Below are 20,105 nucleotides of genomic sequence, written 5' to 3' on the forward strand. Positions count from 1 at the left end.
AAAAAAACTTGATTGGACTGTTCCCTTTTTCAAACTATAGTTTGATCAAGTTTGGCCGGAACTAAAACTGGCAAGATTTGGGTTGGGTTGCTGTTGCAGACCTGATTGCTTGTCTAATTGTCTATGTCTCAGGAATAATTTTACCATTTTGGTTTGTAGACCAATCTTGCCCACCCTGAATTCTTCTTTCCCGATCAACTTTCTTCGCCAGAAAATGTGGTCCAGCTTGAAAATGTAACATAAATATGGTGACCAATGCTTTATGATGACTGATGTTTGAACCACGGTTACCTAATTTTCTAATCACTCCACGAACCACGAGCCAAAAAAACGAATTATAACATGAAAATGTTACAACTTTGGTCCATTTTAGCAAATTAGGTAACAAACTGCAAACCCGTACCCAAGCTCATACTAGCGAATCAAGTAACAATGCCACATAAGTGTGCTGACCATCTGCATTTCGTGCATCAGTTTAAGCAAAATCTACTACAATACTATGGATTCTTTCTAAACTCTATTCATATACTGTATGATTTTTTATTCAAGGACAAAAACAGGGGCTTACTTAATTGGACTCAGAGGCTGCATAAACTGGAGCATGCATATATAAAACAAGAATTCTGGGTTCAGTATTACTATAATGGAAATGCTGTCAGAGTCTTGCTAATTCCAATTCTTTGAAACTTCCTCACTCAGCAAGTTCCGCTATTTCCACTCCAGACATTCCCCTCACACCCCACCCCCTCTCCTTTTCCTAATCAAACTTGACTGTAAACAGGTTCATCAATAGCTTAATAGTAAGACGCGCTGTTTTTATGCATATCAAACTCAAAGCTAATCCAGGAGTATACCGTCAACAAAGAATAGGAATTGTCCTTAACAAGAAGCAATTTTACCAAGAAAGATGGCAATCAATTTTACCAAGAAAGATCCTCCGGAAAATGTAAAAATGGTATGCTATTGAACTTGCCACTGAGAAAAAGTTAAGCTCGTACTGCAAATCAATACATAACTCACAAGAAAAACAACTAAACAAGTACAAGCCAATATAGTTTACACTTTACACACTGAGCTGGCATATGTGTGCCCAAGTACCCCTCAATAACAACATCACGTCTATGAATTCAGATCAGGCTTTACCACTTTACCGCTTTACCACAACCCATACATATGTGGATTTTAAGTTACAACAGGGAAGCAGGAAATGCCAGAAAGCAAACATATATTATTACTGTTAGACAATGTGACCAGTTCATGTAACAATGAAGTTCTGGAACTATAGAGCTGTACACATATTTCTAACACTGAATGCCTACATAATTGGAATGTTTATACCACAGGCGAAAAAACAATTGCTATACATAATACATCCACTGTATTCCTGTAAAATGTTGGTTATTGGAACTACATCCTCCAATACCCACAACAATTCAGAAACATTTTTTTACTCAACTACGAACACATTGGAAACCATGACAAATCAGCAGCCAAACTAGCAACAATATAATGCATACAACAGCATCAACAACGAGAACTAACCGTACTAACCGACACCATTTTCTTCTTGACCTCATCCTCATGGAAGAGCTCATATCCTTGTGTAATGCCAATGGAGAAACTGTTGCACCTGCAGTGCTAGAATCTGCAGAACTGCAGTTTTCTTCTAGCTCAATACCTCTCATTGCAATCATGTGATGATCCTTAACCTTCTTATCTTGCTTCAAAGACTTACTATTCCCTAATAATGGCGCCTTGGTTGAAGTTGTAACTTCCACCACCCCACCATAATACGAATTACAAGGAGATGAAGATGGGTTCGTGATACTAATACTACCTTTGCTATTTGATCCGGTTTGTGAAACATTTTGCAACGAAGTAATCAATTGGCGAATGACAGGAACCAATTGTTCTTGTAAGTTAACATTGGAGTTTGAAGCACCCCCTTTTCTACCAAAACTCGAACCCTTTTTAGTGATCTTCTTAAACTCGATCCTAACACGCTCTAAGAACCTCAGAAGTGCAGAATTTTCGATCCCTTCATTGGCAATTGCAAAGTAAACAAACCCATCTTCCATCAAAAACATAAAAGTTTTCCCACTCATAGTTTGAGTATACCATCTATGGCATAGAGGAGTTCTTTCCAAGCACACTGCCGCCAACTTTTCGATTTCATCATCTTCCCCATTAAATGCGTGTAAAATCTTACCCCCTTTCGCAACACAGCAGTAATGCACAAAACCCTTTTCCATGGAACCCATAAATTAACATTTACAGCCCTTAATTAATTAATTGCAGTCCAATTAAGCAAGAATCTTGATTCGGATAAAATAGAATACAACCAAATCTTCAATTAAAGAAGCAAATACTAAGAAGAAAGCAAGTAATTCAACAGCGAGAAATTCAAAGGCATCCAAAAAATACCAGAACAATTCTAACGCTAAATCTTCAAATTCCAGAAAAAAATCAGTCATGATTCATTTCTCTACCCTAGGAATTAGAATTCCACACCACAACCTAAATTAACCCAGAAAAAATTTATAATCTGGGTGAAGTATTATCAACAAAAATACCCATAAATTATACAGCAATTTCAGAGGCGAAAATTGGAAAGAATACTAGAAATTGTAGCAGAACTTACTGTGAGAAAAAAGTAAGGAATATTTCTACTTAAAGCAAATGGAATTGCGTGTGAGAGCTGCTTCTCGGAAAGCTTCAATGGTGGTCGAAAGAGAGAAAATGGAAGGAATTTAAGGGAGAGAAGTATCAGAAAATTGAAATGATGGGGTAACTGATTTGTTCATCATTAAGGGTTGACGCGGTATGTTGCCGGGTCAGCCTTCTATTGTTGGACTCTGAGAGAGGACTGAGGGACCCGGTTGCTGTCCCCAGTGGCCCAGTCCCCTCCGGGTTTTATGGCAATCGGGCCGCTCGGGTCGGGTTTGAGTTCATGTTTGGATATTAATTTTTAGGTAAATTTGTTTGTGCTGAGTTAAAATTAGAGCGGTCTGTTTTTGGATATTTTGTTAACGATAGATCAATTTGTTTCATTTAATATCCTTGTTGGGTCTAGTCAAAATCAAATTGTTCATTTCGAGTACATTTTGAGTGTGGACCAGATCATTCTCGTTAAGATGAGTATTTTATGATCGATTAATTATTAATTTTTCAACGTTTAGTGAAATATCGTTTTTATTATAAAGAATGACAAGAATTTACAGATGTTATTTGTTTAAGTTATTTCATTTGTAAAGTAGAGGTGACAAACATTATTTATAGTCGGATCTATTGAATTCGATTTGAGTTATATTAGGGTGTTGATGAGTCATTCGGTATAATTTGGTTTCAAATTGAGTTGGAACAATTAAAGTGAGTTAGATTCAAATTTATTGATAATCAAATTCTTATGAACAAATACATCATGTTAGTATTGTAAACATTAGAAAGTAAACAATATATAGTACATGTATAACTTTGATCATAACACAACTGTTAATACATGATAAATCAATAATACTAGCCTCAGGCAAAAAAGCCAAATCAAGCATGGAAACAATAGGAGCCTCAGTAATAGATCAGTTAGGGTACAATCTTGAAAGAACTATCCTAAATTTAGTGTATTTTTTCTTTCAAAAAATAAAAATAAAAATAGGAGCCTGAATAATAGTTAATAGAGACTATGGAGAGACGACTTCATCTATTGTAACTGATAGCCTTCCTTGACAACCAGCAAGAACAATCAATCTGAATCCCTTGTACTCCAGAATTCCAGAATTGATCTGAATATAAGCCAGTGCGAATAATACAACAAAGTTGATGCTGGTAAAATCTTCAACCTTAATCGGAGTGTTAGCACTATCTGTTCTTCATCAGTTGGAAAAAGACATAGGAAGACTCAACTGAGTCATTAGGGCAAAGAAAAACCTTCCTCAAGACACTGAGTTCTAGTATCTTGCATGAGTTGCTGAAGAAGAGATGGATTACTGGTAACAACAGCATCTACACTATTAACTAACATGTCCTGCATCGAAACCATGTCATCCACTGTCCAAGCATAGATCTTTTTGTTCCTCCTGATAGAAACCAATACACAAATTATGTGATTATAATAACTATATAGGACATTAAACCAACTTCAAAGGATTGATTAGTCAAGCACAACGGTAAAAGGCTTTAGTGAAAAGTAGACCAACAAAAAAGCACAAGGGTTTCCTGTCAATATGCTTACTCGTGAAGGATTTGGACAAGCTTTTCATCAATTAATGGATGGTAAACCCCAACAATTCCTGCCCTTTTCATCCTCAGCAAATTGGATCTGAACCCAGTTTTTGGATCTTTCATAACGATATACCCGACCTACAGAATGATCAATCCAGAGACCAGCAAGAAGATATCAAAATATGACCAAGGACTGAAAAAAACTTAGAATGGCAAACAGAAGGAAATGATCTGACAACCAAAATGGAAGCTGAAATCTTGTCTAATAGTGTTCACTTCAGGTTTATAAGAATATCCTGCATGGGTGTAAGAGTCAAAAAAATTCGTGAAATTGTAAAGGGAAAACTCCTGAAGAAACGTTCAGAAAGTACAAGAAGCCATTAGTAAAAACTCCACTAGAACTCAGAAAGATTATGGCCTCAGATCACGAAAACTAGTAAAGATATTACCTCTCAAACAAATTCACGAAAACCAGATATATAAAAAAACAGGTATTCATGCTCAGAGTAGGTAATGTAGAGGCGAATGATTATACAAGAATAATATAGACATTTACCGTAGTGTTTGGTGAGAGTCTTGTAAACTCCCTCACTAAAGTGTCACTTTTTGCCCATATAACGCAATTCGTACAATCTGTTCTCTTTACCTGTAAGTATACAATAGATGCTTCAATGCTAATGTAAAAAGCTGGAGCTGCAACTGAGAAGAATCCTATTGCAAATTGAGATTTGAGGATATCAACTTGTAATTAACCGACAACAAGAATCACAACAAAAACCTCCTAGCGTTCTACTAAATTGGGCTTATTGTTCTCCTTTTTGAAGTGATTTGATAGTGTGATTCGGCCTACCCAACAAGACAGAGGTTGGACTAAATTGAAATCCTCCAAATGTTTATGAAATGCTGTTATAAATAAAAGGCACACTCAATTGCGTAAGTGAACATGTCAAACCTGGCAGTAATCCTCTTATTAGTTCATACAAGAATAAGTAAGTTGAAAGAAGGAAAGGAATTCACTCAGGATAAGGGGATGAAGCATACTATATTAGAAACATCAAACTTACAACAGCTAAAATTTTCTCGACAAGACCTTTTTCAAATAATGGAGGCCCAACTTTTGCGTCCAGGATGACTTGCCGTACTGAACCTGATACCAACTGATAAGACAGTTACCAAAAGTCAGCCAAACACAATTGCAGTATAATCAGGAAATAATTACCACAGACAGTAGTAATAAATAGTGTGATGTGTATAAGAATACAAAAATCTCACAAAGGAAGATATATCCCAAAAACAAGAATTTCAAATATTGCTATATATCATGAAAAAAGTACATGTAGCAAGATTTGGTATACCCTTAAAGCATCTTCAAGAGTGGGAACTTTCTGATTGTCCAGAACTTTTGGAAATTGAAGTGCTGCATCCAGTTCATTTATCTACAAGAAAAAACGAAAAATATTAACAGTCACCAACAAGTCAGGATCTATTTGATAATTGGAAAAATGTGGATATATTTATTCTGCAGCAGGTAAAATATAGGCCAGATTTCAGTTAAGCAAGGAATCTTATTGAATCTTGATCTCACATTTTGATAAATAAAAAACCAATAAAACAAAGAAAAAAAACCTGCGCTGGCTCAAACTAAATTAAGATATCAAGCCCTAGTGCCAAAGGGATAAGAAGTCAACCAAAAATCACAAGTCAAATTAAAAAACAAAAAAAAATAGCCAACGATTATGACCAAGTTCCCTTGATTTAAAACTGTGATTTTCATACAAGTAGACAAGTACTCTGCAACCAAGCATGACAACATCAACAGGGTTTCAAAATTTTCAATTTTGTACATCCTAAACACCAATGATGTTCGACAATCTGACATTGGTATAGACCCTTGAGCATTTCAATCAGATAAAATATATTAGAAAGTTATCGTAAACTAACTGAGTAACACACACTCATGTTTGAGAGAAGCATCAAAATCCAAGTTATACATACAAAAGATTATCACTTTAATCAAAAATTCAATACATAAAAAGGGGCATCCTCCAGGACTTGTGCAGCATTTTGATTTACTGGGATAGTATGTATGCAACAAAACAGTGTCCCCAGTCTTCCTCCACTCTGTATAAAGAGTCAAGAATGATGACCAGGAAGAAATATTTGTTTTACAATCATACCATATAAGCAACAGTTATTCTCCAATCAGTGAACTGCAAAGTTGCAAATTGAAATCGCGAGAAAAAGAAACACTGGCAAATGCAAGTCTCTCTGTTTCTCTCTCTCTGTGTCTGTGTAATGCAAGTCTCTCTCTTTCTGTGTGTGCATGTGTGTGTGTGTGTGTGTGGGTAGGAAAGAAACCAAGTAGCCAAGATACTAACGGCAACAATTAGAACAAAACAGAAATACTCACTTCTTTCATACTTAAGTAGCCCACTCTAGATGTATGATTCCCAGATATCCGCTGCAACTCCCTGTCTGTGTAAAATGTGAATCAATATCCAAAACGCTTCAAAACTATGACTATATGAGTCATATGACTCGAATTATTGACAATTTATTTACAAAACGAATGCAAATTTTGCTCCCCTTTTTTTCTTCTCTCCCCATTCCTAGACTACCTCTTTAACTCTTAAGGGTCTAAGCAGATTTGTGGGCCACAAGTGATGTACACTACTACTCTGAAGACACTGCCATAAGAAAATGTTGCTTAGACGAGGCAATAAATTGAGTAAAAAGAGGCATTCATATTCAACTTTCCTCGATGGACTGACCTTAATTGTTGGATCATTATTATTCCTTCTACCCTTCCTACAATGAAATGCTAGAAGTGGAGAATGCTAAACCTAGTCCCACAGCCAAAGAAATTTAATAAAGCCCATCACATTACATAATGGCATCACATACAGGAATTTCAGCTTCCCATTTCATGAAAGCAGTTGCGTAACACTTATTCTACATAATCTTAAGGCAAGTAGGTAACCTCTGTAGTTGGACATTTCATCAACATATAAGTTGTTAAAATCCTCATAGTCGTTGCAAATAAGAAAAAAATACTCCCTCTCTACCTTATTGTTTTTAATAGCACGGATTGGCACAAATATCAAGGGACATTGTTTCCAGTGAAGAGTTATTTATCATGTTAGGTAGTATTTGATATATTCAAATTTCTTCTCTTCCGCCCTCCACATTTCTCAGTTGCATGCCTACTTAGATACATTAATTGGAAAGAAGTTCAAAACTCCATAAAGCAATAGACATTCCAAAGATGGAAGTAAAGAAACAAAATGATGATTTAAACAGATGATTTCATCACTTAATATACCTATCATGGAGTGCAAAAAGGACTCCATCAGCTGAACTGGAGACATCAATTTCTATGCAGTCTGCTTGAGAATGAAGCGCACTATGGTAGGCAGCCATCTGTGATCATCATCAAAGAAAAATGCATAACAGTAAACTTGAGTATGATCTACTCAATCTTAATAGCTCTTTTAAGTGAGAAAAAGGAAGAATCCAAAACTCTAACAGTGAGCTGCAAAAGGAAACAAAGATGCAAACTTACCGTGTTAGGAAAAGCATTGGTAGAGTCACCACCATGAGCACAGACAAGAGGTGGGTTTCTCATCCAACCACAATTCTTGATTTGCATCTGCATAAAACTCGATAAAAGGGAACTAGTCATACTCATACACCAACCAATCCATGTAAACATTGAGAATAACAAAGCTCACCTAAAGTGTCAAGCATCAAAAGTTCTAAACTTACATAAAAACCGAGATCATTTAAGATTCTAAGGCATAATAAAACTTGCACTTCGTTTACATAAAAACCAAGATTATTAAGCGAAAACCATGAAGATGGGAAAATCCAAAATGCGGCAACAGGGTTTATATGAGCAAGGGGGGTTCTCTTATATCCTACCCTTTGATCCTTCATTTTAACCACCACAAATTGAACTCCATATGAACTCTATTACTTTAGGCAACTAAAGGGGTGCATAGTAGACAACTTGTAACAATGCAGCATATATCAGTAATAAAGCAACAGACCAACAGTTAATTAGATGCCATTGAAGATGACAAGATTATACGAAACAAACATTCAATCAATTTTTAATTAGGTCTCATTTTTGAGAAATTTGTAGTGAAATCCAGCATAAAAAAGCAGCAGATTATGTAAATTTCAATAAGAAGAATGTGAAGATCAAGATGGTATACCTGGTTGAAGCGACTGAGACGGAAGTGGAAGAAGAAGGGAGGAGCAAGAGCAATAACCACCAGTAGCATTATAAGATTCCGACGGTTTCCGGCGAATCTCAGCCATTTCCGACGCCAATTGAAGTTTGAATCCCCTTTCCGCCATCCACTTTGTAGGAGCGGCTGGTGTCTCCGCCTCATCCCCGCCGCAGTCACGGGGCTCCTTAGCAAAGAAGTGATTAGTAGCTTCGCGTGAAGTCCGCGGTAATTATGTTGAGCCCTTTGAGCTAAGTGAGGAAATGGTTAGATTAGGGTTAACAAATCTTCTTATTCCATTTTGTTATTGCAAATTTGCAATAATACAAACCAGTATGTGCCCGTGCAATAACGTATAAGAAGTATAAAAAAATATAAAGCTCATAACCACGATGTTAACTTTTTTTTTTTTTTTGAGTAAATGACAATGTTAACTTTGTGTAATTCAATTTCAATGTGTAAAATATATAGTGTTTTTTTATTTTTCATGTTGAGCATTATTGATTATTCTTCTTTCCAAATAAGTCTCCCAATTAGTTTGTGGGTGGAGATGTTGTTGATTTGAGCTTTTTTTATTTTTGATTTTTTTAATCACCTAAATTTCCTTAAATAACAATGCAAGAGAGATGGGGATTGAAGTTTTGGATCTCTCGCAATTACCACCACTCCGCTTTAATAATATAGATTGATATTTGAAAATAAACATTAACAACATCCCACTTATAATATTTTTCTTCGTAGTAAAAAATAAAATATGTATATACAATAATGGTCAAGTTCAAATAAAAAATAAGATTCATATAAAATCGAATTAGATCTTAGAGTAAGGTCAGCTGCAATTGTTGCGTGGCGTGAGGTGAGAGAAAGCGAAAAAATACTTTCTCTTTCAAAAAAATTGCAACACTTTAACAAACACGTTTGCCAAGACACAACTTTTACTATACTTATCTCTAATTAACTTTTTCTAAAAAATCTTGAAATTTAATATTATGAAAGTATATAATGAAATGAATTCAATGACATTTTTCTTGATAACATTTACTTTTAAGTTTTAATAAATTAGTAAAAATTACAAGGTCAAAGTTTGGTGTATGAATAGTGGCAAAACTCAAAGTATTGCAATTTTTTTGAAACGGAGAAAGTAATAAAAAAGAAAGAGAGAGATGAAGTATGAAGAGCAGAGCTGACGATCCGGTCGTCCTCACGACCCACCCAAATTTAGGGCATCAAAACTGAGTCTGCCACGTGTAAACATGGTTGGAGCAAAAAACAAATAAACATGACCCAAATTGATTCCTTCAGTTATCCTTTGTACATAACGGTAATAATTTATGCATCAAACAAATATCAACGGTGATGATGCAATGCTCTTAGAATGATATCGTAACTATAATCATACTCTCTATTTGTCAAGCTTAATGACTAAAGAAAAATATGAGTACTCTATTGATTTAGCGCGCACGGTATGAAAGTTGTTTTACAACGTCAATATTTTTATTTTCAAATCACACAACCGTGGCAGGCAAATGCGAAGAATTACAACCAGGCAGGCAGCAGAGAATTGAGCTGCGAAACGAAAATTTGAAATTCGAGCTCAATCAAAGTGTAAAAAACTGAAACGCTCTCAAATTCAAGCAACATCAAAATCATACAGAAACGAAACAATCATCCTATCACACTTTCTCTCTCCAAAAACCAGCAAAACAACAATGGAGGATTACTTGCATTACATGAAAACTCTTCGCACTCAGATGAACGGTTTCTTTCTCTCTCTCTTCTTTCTCCCTATTTCTCCGATTCTGACGAATAAAAACCTAATTTTCGTTGTTGCGATTTGCGAACAGATGTTGAAGATCAAGCGGCGAAGATTTCCGTTGAGGAGCAAATGCAAATCACTACAATTCACACTCTCAAGATAGATCTCAACTCAGGTACTTCACTTCTTTTTTTCTGCTTTCTCATTCTTAATCATTTTCATCGTTATCGTCATTTTATTCGAATTTGATTGATTTGTTTCATAAGCTTAATTCAAATTTTACTCGCGCTTCCTTGAGGAGAATCAATTTACTTGGTGAGAAGTTGTATTTGACAATTTGTATAATTGCAATTGTATTGATGATGATGTTTCAGCGAAATCGGAAATTAAGCGAGTTGCTGAGGAGACTGATCAATTGGTTAAGAGGAAAGCTGAAATTTGTTCCAGAATTTTGGAGAAGCAGAAAAGAATTGCCTCTTTGGAAGTTGATTCCTTCAACTTGTCTCAGGTTTCTGCAGTTTTTCTAATTTGTTTGGAATTCAACTTTTGCTGTGCTAGGATAGACTTGTTTGTTTCATTTAGAAGTTTGTTACATGTGTCATGTGTGTGTTAGAAGATTAGATCAAGCACTTGTGTATTTGAATTAATAGTTGTTTTTGCTGATGATTGAATTTGATTAGTAGTTCTGTTCAAGCATTCATATCTGATTGCATGTGGTACACTTTTATGCAAATAACAAAGACTTCGTGCAAAAGTTAGACTCGTATATATAAATGTGGATTTATAGGTGTGTGTTTTGAGGATTTGCATGATATCTCCTCTCCATTTATGCTATTAGTAGCATTTTAGCCACATTTCATTTATACTGTTCATATCTAATTGTAGTACATTTTGATACAAACAACAAAGACATCATGCAAAAGGTAGACTCGTAGATATACTTGTATATATAAGTCGAGCTTTACAGTTGTGTTTGAGGATGTGCATGTTATCTTCATCCTTGCTAACTGGCAACATTTCATTCAGACTGGTCATATCTAATTGTAGTACAGTTTGATACCAACAACAAATATGGGGTGCAAAAGCTAGAGTCGAAGTATATGTTTAAGATTTGCATGGTATACTTCAATCAAGTAGTGCCATGAATTTATCCTTGCTGTGCAACATTTCATCCAGATTTGATGCTGCTCTAGAAAATACACCAATGAAAATAGTATTCTGATCCCTCTGGTTTTCATTTGCAGACTTTGGAACTTACTCAACAAGAGAAAAGCAACTTTTCAACAAAGGTTTTTGAGAAAAGGTGATATAGGTTGTGCTTGTGGATGAAGCATATTGATTACATTATTTCACAACTTATGTCTTTCTTTTGTTTCCAGGGCATATTATGCCAAGGTTGTTGAGGAAATGAATTCAAAATTGCAAGAACAGAAGGTTAGATGTCGTTTTCTTCTCTCGAAATTTCTCACTATGTCGGTAGAAATTTGTTACCAATCCTTGGGTGGTGTTCTGACAGGACTGGCTGGATAATAAACTACGGAACGAGGTGCGAATGATATTTAATAGCTTTATCAAAATGTTCTTATGATTCGTTTATTTATGTGGAGTCCAATGTGCTATGAAGTACATGTTTGTCCACATTTACTTGATTCTTTATGTTGTTCTGTCTTTTGCTTCATCTATGTCAAAGCTATAGTCATTTATTTGGTTCTTTATGGTTGTTATGTCTTTTGCTTCATCTAGGAGGTGAAACCATTTAACATGATTCTGCTTCTCTTTCAATTTCCAGCATTAGTTTTATTCTCTCCCTGCCACATCATTATCTGATCTCCTAAGAGGATAAACCTAAACTGCTAATCTTTGTGTTTTGTAGCCCCCTCAAGGAAGTAACATGGAAATAGATTTGACTCAAGGTATGGACAGTCACTAGTTGAAATTGGTTTTAAGATTTGATATAGATCCTTTCATATTCCTGTCAAAAGTCAACAACCCCCTCATACCCCCCTAAAAAATGAGGAACAGATAAATGGGGTAATTCTGGTCATGTCAGGGCAGCCATGATGCATATAGCTTATTACGTGACGTAGCATATCATTTTCCATTACAGGACAACCTTTACCATCCCGCTTGTATTATTCATATAGGACCTCAATATTGCCACAGGTTTTTTTTTGTTTTTTTCCCTGTATGTGCATCTAAAAGAGTTTATTACTTGCTAATGACTTGAACAGGTAGAGACTGGTTTAATACCAGAAAGAAAATGTGTGTTTTGATGAAAGTGAGATAAAAAGCATTTCAAAAACCATTCTGTGAGTGTCGTTCCATGGATTGGTAGAGCCGTAGAGTAATAGAAGCCGCTAGTGGAATATCATAGCCTGAAAGATGCATGAACTGGTTTTCCATTTGTTGACATAAGAAGTGAAAGGCAAGAATGGGGCTATGGGATGACAGCATCACACTTTTTAACCAGTTCTTCCATATAGTCATAGATAAATTGAACATGGAAAATTACACTTCATTTGAAGAAGAATAGTTGAATTTCACATCTCGTTGTTGAAATCACTACATATAGGGAATTACTCAATATGTGCACGAGGAGGCCTTATTCTAACAATGTTGATTGAACCTTGCAGACGTTAGCAAGGGTCCAGTTCCACTCACCACGGTATGAACCTTTTGCAGAAGTTCTTATCATGATTATTTTTTTATTTTTTTTTTTGTATTCCTGGGATCTCACTGGACTATGAGCTTGACAGGGAAATGAGGAGAAGACAATTCTGCTGGGAAAGCTGCATGCTGCACAATCTAAGCTTGATGAGATTAACTGCGCAAAAACCAGGCTGATTTCTGAGAACAATGAGGTTGGCTGCACAGTTTCTGATTTGTGCCGCTTCCTGAAAAATCAAACTTAAAATGTGCTCGATATTCCAGCCAATTCTTTACAAATAGTGATATTAGATTCGGTTAGTCTCACTTCTGTGTTGGATCTATTATGATGTCTCAGTTGAAGCAATCTGCAGAACAATTAAAGAGTAAAATAAATAATCTCAAGGTACCTCTACTTTCTCCCCTTCCCACCCCCCTCCTTCCACAGGTTTGGTTTTTTGTTTGTTCCTTATGTTCACTCCAATTACAGCCAGAGCTAAGTGCCACAGATCTGAACACGCTGGAAGAGGAAGACAAGACTATCTTGTCAGAGAAGAATGGCGAAATGGAGTATTTGCAGAGTTTGCTGAGCAACCTCGAGAAACTGAAGGTACATACATGTCAACATGCCTTACCTGCTTTGCATCTTTTTTTGTTTTGGTTTTTTGATAAAATGCAGTTTTCTTTTCATTTATGCTATGTTTGGTAGGGTGTAAAAGGTTTTCATGGAAAACGATTTTCCCCTTGTCTATCATTTTACGTTGTTTGGTTTGGCAAGAGATGAAAAATAATTTTCCATAACTCCATCAAAGGTGGAAAAACATTTCCCATTTGAAAGGAAGGCAAACTACTTTTCCATATTTCCTCCTTACCTCCATCTTCCTTCTTCCTATCAATCTTCACCCATTTTTCTTTTTCTATAACTTTTCTTGTAAGGAACCAAACAAAAGAAAACTAGTTTGGAATTGTGTTTTTCCTTAGAAAATATTTTACATGAAAAAATATTTTGCACCCAAACGTTTTATACCAAACCAAACAGAGCCATACTGAACATTTAGTGAGGTGAAATCTTTAAGTCATTTGATTCAACATATTCATGACTGTAGTACATGTCCTGTTTTTCTGTTGATGGGATTTTCCTGTAGAATCAGATAGGATAAATAGGAATCAAAAGAAATATTTATTGGAAGATTACTCGTTCCTGTAAACTCTGTATTTATTTAAGAGATACACTTGACCGGGCACGGGTATTAAGAAAAAAAATTGAATGAAATAAAATAAAACAAGTGGGGTTGAGTAGATATTTTAATAAGAAAAACAAGTGAGGACTATATCATTTTAGGGAGTGGGGGGTGGGGTAGATATATTATTTAATTAGATGGTGGGGTTGATAAGTTACTAAAAATGACAAGTGTATTTCTTAAATAAATACGGCCGGAAAAGGCAAGTGTATCCCTTAAATAAATACAGAGGGAGTATATTAAGGTACTGATTCTACTAAATAGTATTGAAACAGTTGATGTTTTGTATTTCTAGGGAATTTCACACGTTATCAAGTGCGCTTGCGGAGGAGAATACAAGGTGGAAATGGGCGTTTGTGATGGGGGAGAATAGTGTACTATTGACATCAGTAAACGAGTCATTATCAGATATTCAGATGGATTACAGAAGAGCTATGGATTTAGCTAACTACACGAGTAGTCAACCTTCATTGCCACCCACGTTCAGCATCAAGGTCAGAAATTGATCAGAGCCTCAAATTGAGGACTTCATTATTCGTGGGACGAGTGCACAAAGTTGTGATTCTAAATTTAGCAAATTGAGAGAGTTTTCTTTAATTTACACCAGATTAGACAATTGCTGTTTGTTCATTCTATCTAGTAAGGATTGAACACTAGACCTCTTTGTTAAAAGTTCAACATCCAACCATCTTAACCAACTACAACTTATGTTATATATCTCTCTATATATAAACATTTATGTTCTTTTTACAATAAATAACAAATTGAATAGAAGTGAATGCAAAAAAGGGAATGATTACTTAATTTATAAATGTACAATTATTACTTTTCTAGATTAAGCCTAAAAAAAAAACTATGGGTAATAGAATGTAATATATAACGAGTAAGTGCTTGAATAATTATAGAACATATTACATGCACTCGGGGTAATAGAACATGGAGTTTCAGCTTGAGAAGATTCTTAATCAGACTCTAATCTTGTGTGTAACTCCATAATTCTATGACAACACCATCTACATGGACACATATTTACAACAAATAAAGCCGAATAAAAGTCAAAACCCGGGGCAACGCCCGGGCCACACACTAGTTTAACTTTTAAAACGTTGAAGTGCACTTCTGATGTATATTTACGAGGTTGTGTAGAAGTGTTCAAAGGGCTAATTATCAGAGGTTACTCTAGAAAAATCTAGATGTGTAATGAAAAATCAAGTAATGATGTATCTAGAAATATCTTAGACATGGGATGTGGAATATATGTAATATTAGACAAGTGTAGAGAAATTTAGAAACTATGATACAACAACTATAAATACGTTGTATGTGCATAAGTTGATAGATGGGCTAATCAAGAAAGCTCTCACAAAATATGAAGGGTAGAAGTAGAAACAAGGATTATAACAAAGAGATAGTTGAGAGATATGAACTCTCGCAACTATAGTCATACAATTCTTATCAATGTAATCAACGATAAAAATACAATTTTGTTATATTATTTAGGTACATCAAAAATTCTGTGTGCGTCCTCAAATTAATTTCTATCACTATTTTTGTTATTTTTCAATATTCACTATTTATATTGGTTGAATCAAACAGATGAAACTTATAATGGAAAAATGAGAGGCGACACACAAATTTTTACGTAGAAAAACTCTTCAATATGAAGAGTAAAAAAACCGCGGGACTGAAGACCCTTAATCTCTTCTTATTATGATCTCAAAAAAGTTATGCAATGTACAATCTCCGAATTGAACAAAACCACACCAGGAAAAAAAAAAGGTTTATGCATAAAATGAATATCGAGTTCTAATTGAACTTATAGGTTAATCGATCTCCACGTTCACTCCGGACCGAAACCTTCATCAAATATCTTAGGTTTGTTGCAAATGATCGAAACCTTTCATGGCTGGAATCCTACTCTGTTTATTTCTATGTTTTAATCTTAAAATCCTTATAAGAAGTGAATAATATCAATACAGATTCCTAAGTCCCAAATACTCCACTATAAACTATACTTGTATTTTAATTCCTATACCTTTAATAACATTAAAATTTTCCTTAATTACAATTCAATCATTATTCACATCCGATTCTCCAATTTCTTGATAAAAAAATGCAATTAATTCGTTATACACTCAAGTATCCCAAATACTCCACTATAAACTATACTTGCATTTTAATTCTCATACCTTTAATATTATTAAAATTTTCCTTAATTACAATTCAATCATCATTCACATCCGATTCTCCAACTTCTTGATAAAAAATACGCAATTAATTCGTTATACACTCAAGTATCCTAAGTGGCAAGACACGAAACACCTCAAAATTTTCCTTGACTGCAATTCAATCATCATTCACATCCGATTCTCCAGCTCTTGATAAAAGAAAACAATTAATTCGTTATACACTCAAGTATCTCAAACGACAAGTCACGAAACACCACAAAAATTTCCTTAATTGCAATTCAATCATCATTCACATCCGACTCTCGAGCTTCTCGATCAAAAACACAATTGATTAACGCGTTACACACTCAAATATCCCAAACGGCAAGACACAAAACATTTCCTAGGCACCAAGGTTTAATGCTTCCTAAGCTAAGCACCCAAATATGTCACACACACTCTTCGTACCCCCACAACAGTTTCCAATGACGTAGTGGCGTATCCAGACTTTTGAAATAGGGTACTCCACATAGTGGCGTATCCAGAATTTTGAAATAGGGTAGACACTTTTAAAAAAAATAAAAAATACAATTTTTAAAAAAAGGATACAATGAAAATCACAATCTGCGGAGTACTAATTACAATGTTTACATAAATTTACCAATTTTACTGTTCACCGTTATTTTATAAATTCTAATATTTTAAAGATTATACAAGGAAATCAGATGAGAATATGAGATTCAACAAAGTAGTTGTACACAATGGCGGACTCAGCTGAGGGCGAGGGGGGCACGTGCCACCCGAAAAAAAAAAAAAAAAAAAAAAAACCTTGAATTTTAAATACTTGGCAAACTTAAAAAAAGTCTTGAAATAAGTAAAAGAATGAACCATGCGTATGTTGGGCCAAGTATTTAAAAGTCTAGTTATTTTTTTAAATAACTCATGTTCCTTATTTCCAAGCATTCGGTATTCGGACATACATCCGACTGTTCCGAACGAGCTGATGTTGGGCCCTTGTGAGGGGGTAAGCTCACATGTTGCGTTCTTTGGGCCTATTAGACTCAAATTAAGCCAGATCAACTCCCTTACCAATTGATCCAATGTACAGTATGTACTTTATTTAAATAATAAATTTTGCCGATTGTATAGCTTTTTTTTTATTACTCCGTATTATACATATACTTCGTATATATACAGGGTAGGTACTATATTTCACGAGTTTTTTATATTCTTTTATTTGTTTTTTCGTACAAGGTCAAATATTATCCCGTACCAAGAATAGTAAAAGTCACAAATGAAAGTGTGAAGGTACTTATTAGGTATTTTAGGGTCTTCTGAGGTATTACAACCATATTGAGTAAATTTTATGTGATTTCAAGGTTTATCAAAGTTTTTAAAAAATTTATAGCTTTTGTGTTTTTTAAACATATTTTCGTTCATATGTGTTTTGTACGTATATAATACAATGTATACTATGTTTAATTAATATTGACCAATTTTAACCAATTATATTTTACACAAATTTAACATTTTACTATGCTGTTATAGTTAACTAGATTTAAAGCCCGTGCGATGCACGGGTTAAATTTTTTTTTTTTTTGAGTTTTTTTTTTTGAGTTTTTTTTTTCAACTTTAAGTGATAATTAAAATAGTGATGGTTTTTATAATCAATGAGTATGACCGTTTAACGGGTCTTTATTTATCTATTAAATTTTTAAAAAATTATCTCTTATCTATTTTATCTTTTACCGGTTCTTATTTTTCTCTTATTATCTTTTACTGAGTTTTATTCATTTTTATCGGGTCTTTATTTATCTATTTTTATTTTTCTCTTATTATCTTTTACTGAGTTTTATTCATCTTTATCTCTTATTATCTTTTACCGGGTCTTTATCTTTTAAAGAGTTACATGCATCCTAATTCAATTCTAGTACATCTGATGTTAATCTCAAACACCTCCATGAGGACGTATGCTGTGTCTAAGGCCTCAACATGCATCCTAATTCAGTTCTAGCACAAATACGTAACAACCAAAATGCTAAAAAGTAAAATAATATACATAGCCTTGGATTTGCATTCTTAATAGCAAACTGTTCAGTTGTCTATCAAGAATGTCAAGGCTCGAGAAATTAAAATATAGCCTTCTAAGTTTAAGACACTGTGATTATGCAAAATCCCAAAGTTGTAAAAAAAAAAGGAGAATAAAAATTGGATGGAATTCTTGTCATTAAGCTAATTGAAATTATAATAACTAATTTTAAAAAAAAAACATCTAATATCTAACTATCCATGATATTGGGAGATCTTCGGGCAGGTGTCTTTCTACATGTAGGCTTGCAAACCCGGTTATATCAACGTGTAATTTTCACACCTAAATTGTAGTTCGTTATGTCGGATAAATTAAAGACAATCTTGAGATTGTTTAATCATGTGTGATTAAACGGTAGTAGGGGTGATAAGAGGAGGCATAAAAACTGTTAGTAGGGTGGTACGGAGTATTTGTTAATTACCATTAAAAACAAACACCGTTTTTTATTCTTCTAGGGAGTCTAAGAAGTACCTAGACAATGGAATTGAAATCCTCAAAAATTAGTGAATTTAGGGGAGATAAAAGATGTTGAACGTTTGGTGAAGGTTGAGATTATTTTGGTGAAGGCCGTACGAAATATATATATACAAAAAGATGGTAGAAGTTTGTGAAATCTATCTTTATTAAGTAATCTATTGTGGCAAGACTCTAATATTATTTATTTATTTATTTATTTAATTAGTTAATAACTTAATTATATGCAATGACATGGAGATCCTACGTGGACGCTCTAAATGATCTCCAAAAAACTCCCCTTTATATATATATATATTAGATTATCTCATATCTTGTCAACCACACGTAACAAATACAAATAAATTCTATTTCAATAAAAATATTCTCAGTATATTATTGTTTACGAGTAATTAATAATACTCTGTAAACAATTTTAGTAACATCCGTGTGTTGCATGGGTCATAACCTATTTCATTAATATAATACACTTCCATGAAACCGGAAAATATTACTATTTTCTTATAATTCCTAATGATACTAATTACTAAACCCGATAATCTTTCTTAATTCTATGTTAAGCTATCTATTACTAACAAGTTTATTAAATCAAAATTAACCTAAAGATTGCCTAAAATAAAAATCTAATATATAAATTTCCCTTAAAAAAATTAATAAAAAAAAGCTTATAATTCATAAAAACAAACGACGTAGAAACAATATTTTTTTTTTTCTTTTTCAACCTAAATGAAAATGCGGATTGTGAAAACAATTTTTTTTTTTTTACCTAATGACAATATAAATTTTAACCATGTTAAGACGAAGAGTTAAGCTAAATGTAAATATACGAATAAATTATAAAACAAAATAAAAATAATGAAATAAAGAGAAATCAAATCTGGTTGAATTTTCCCTAAAAAAAAATCTGGTCGAATTTGACGATCGATTCACGCAGCCAATGGCAACTCGAAACGACAGAGTGGGCAGACACGGTTAGTAAGTAACCACTCGTCAACGCACGCAAGAGGAAAGAAGCGTGCACGGAAGAAAATCGTCTGTCTCTTCGTCCGCTTACCTGATTTCCAAAATCTCGATCGCGGCTCAATCGGTAGGCACAAACGGATTGAGACGTATTAAGATTGTTTATACAAATTATATATCCATATTATTAAGATTACTTAAAATTTTGTATGGGTTGTTTATGAAAATGAATAAGGTTCCATTATTACTAGAAAAATGAGAATGAATTAAGTAACTCGTAAATGAATTAAGTAATTCGTAAATGAATACTTTTTTGGAAAT

At 34.1% G+C, this 20,105-nt stretch overlaps 3 protein-coding genes across 3 annotated transcripts; 1 reads left to right on the forward strand and 2 right to left on the reverse strand.

The window, feature by feature from the left end:
* Nucleotides 1-1,208: 1,208 nt before the first annotated feature.
* Nucleotides 1,209-2,821, reverse strand: LOC110796139 (phytolongin Phyl1.1). Its single transcript, XM_022001169.2, has one exon. It carries the CDS (start codon nucleotides 2,259-2,261, stop codon nucleotides 1,452-1,454), a length of 810 nt encoding a protein of 269 aa, XP_021856861.1. The 5' UTR covers nucleotides 2,262-2,821; the 3' UTR covers nucleotides 1,209-1,451.
* A 626-nt stretch (nucleotides 2,822-3,447) lies between these two features.
* On the reverse strand, nucleotides 3,448-8,722 carry LOC110796140 (glycerophosphodiester phosphodiesterase GDPD4). Its single transcript, XM_022001170.2, has 9 exons — nucleotides 8,436-8,722; nucleotides 7,781-7,867; nucleotides 7,541-7,638; nucleotides 6,629-6,689; nucleotides 5,574-5,654; nucleotides 5,283-5,375; nucleotides 4,775-4,864; nucleotides 4,229-4,356; nucleotides 3,448-4,073 (listed from the first exon to the last, which is right to left on the reverse strand). Exons 1-9 carry the CDS (start codon nucleotides 8,613-8,615, stop codon nucleotides 3,908-3,910), a joined length of 984 nt encoding a protein of 327 aa, XP_021856862.1. The 5' UTR covers nucleotides 8,616-8,722; the 3' UTR covers nucleotides 3,448-3,907.
* Nucleotides 8,723-9,825: 1,103 nt separating this feature from the next.
* Nucleotides 9,826-14,808, forward strand: LOC110796141 (uncharacterized). Its single transcript, XM_022001171.2, has 12 exons — nucleotides 9,826-10,208; nucleotides 10,295-10,381; nucleotides 10,581-10,714; nucleotides 11,451-11,509; nucleotides 11,586-11,640; nucleotides 11,723-11,752; nucleotides 12,080-12,119; nucleotides 12,840-12,871; nucleotides 12,963-13,067; nucleotides 13,211-13,258; nucleotides 13,343-13,462; nucleotides 14,389-14,808. The coding sequence occupies exons 1-12, from the start codon at nucleotides 10,160-10,162 to the stop codon at nucleotides 14,464-14,466; spliced, it is 837 nt and encodes a 278-aa protein (XP_021856863.1). The 5' UTR covers nucleotides 9,826-10,159; the 3' UTR covers nucleotides 14,467-14,808.
* The last annotated feature ends 5,297 nt before the right edge of the window (nucleotides 14,809-20,105 follow it).

The sequence above is a fragment of the Spinacia oleracea genome, chromosome 2 (genome assembly GCF_020520425.1).
Source record: "Spinacia oleracea cultivar Varoflay chromosome 2, BTI_SOV_V1, whole genome shotgun sequence".
NCBI lineage: Eukaryota > Viridiplantae > Streptophyta > Magnoliopsida > Caryophyllales > Amaranthaceae > Spinacia > Spinacia oleracea.

What these genes read in the sequence shown, in the direction of transcription:
- LOC110796139 (XM_022001169.2), bottom strand. Translation starts at nt 2,261, where the DNA reads ATGGGTTCCATGGAAAAGGGTTTTGTGCATTACTGCTGTGTTGCGAAA.
- LOC110796140 (XM_022001170.2), bottom strand. Translation starts at nt 8,615, where the DNA reads ATGAGGCGGAGACACCAGCCGCTCCTACAAAGTGGATGGCGGAAAGGG. An exon ending in GTCTCAGTCGCTTCAACCAG is followed by an intron (nt 7,868 to 8,435) that starts GTATACCATCTT and finishes AGTTTTATGCAG; the next exon opens with ATGCAAATCAAGAATTGTGG. An exon ending in GCTACTTAAGTATGAAAGAA is followed by an intron (nt 5,655 to 6,628) that starts GTGAGTATTTCT and finishes TTTTTCTTGTAG; the next exon opens with ATAAATGAACTGGATGCAGC.
- LOC110796141 (XM_022001171.2), top strand. Translation starts at nt 10,160, where the DNA reads ATGGAGGATTACTTGCATTACATGAAAACTCTTCGCACTCAGATGAAC. An exon ending in CAAGATAGATCTCAACTCAG is followed by an intron (nt 10,382 to 10,580) that starts GTACTTCACTTC and finishes ATGATGTTTCAG; the next exon opens with CGAAATCGGAAATTAAGCGA. An exon ending in TGATTTCTGAGAACAATGAG is followed by an intron (nt 13,068 to 13,210) that starts GTTGGCTGCACA and finishes ATGATGTCTCAG; the next exon opens with TTGAAGCAATCTGCAGAACA.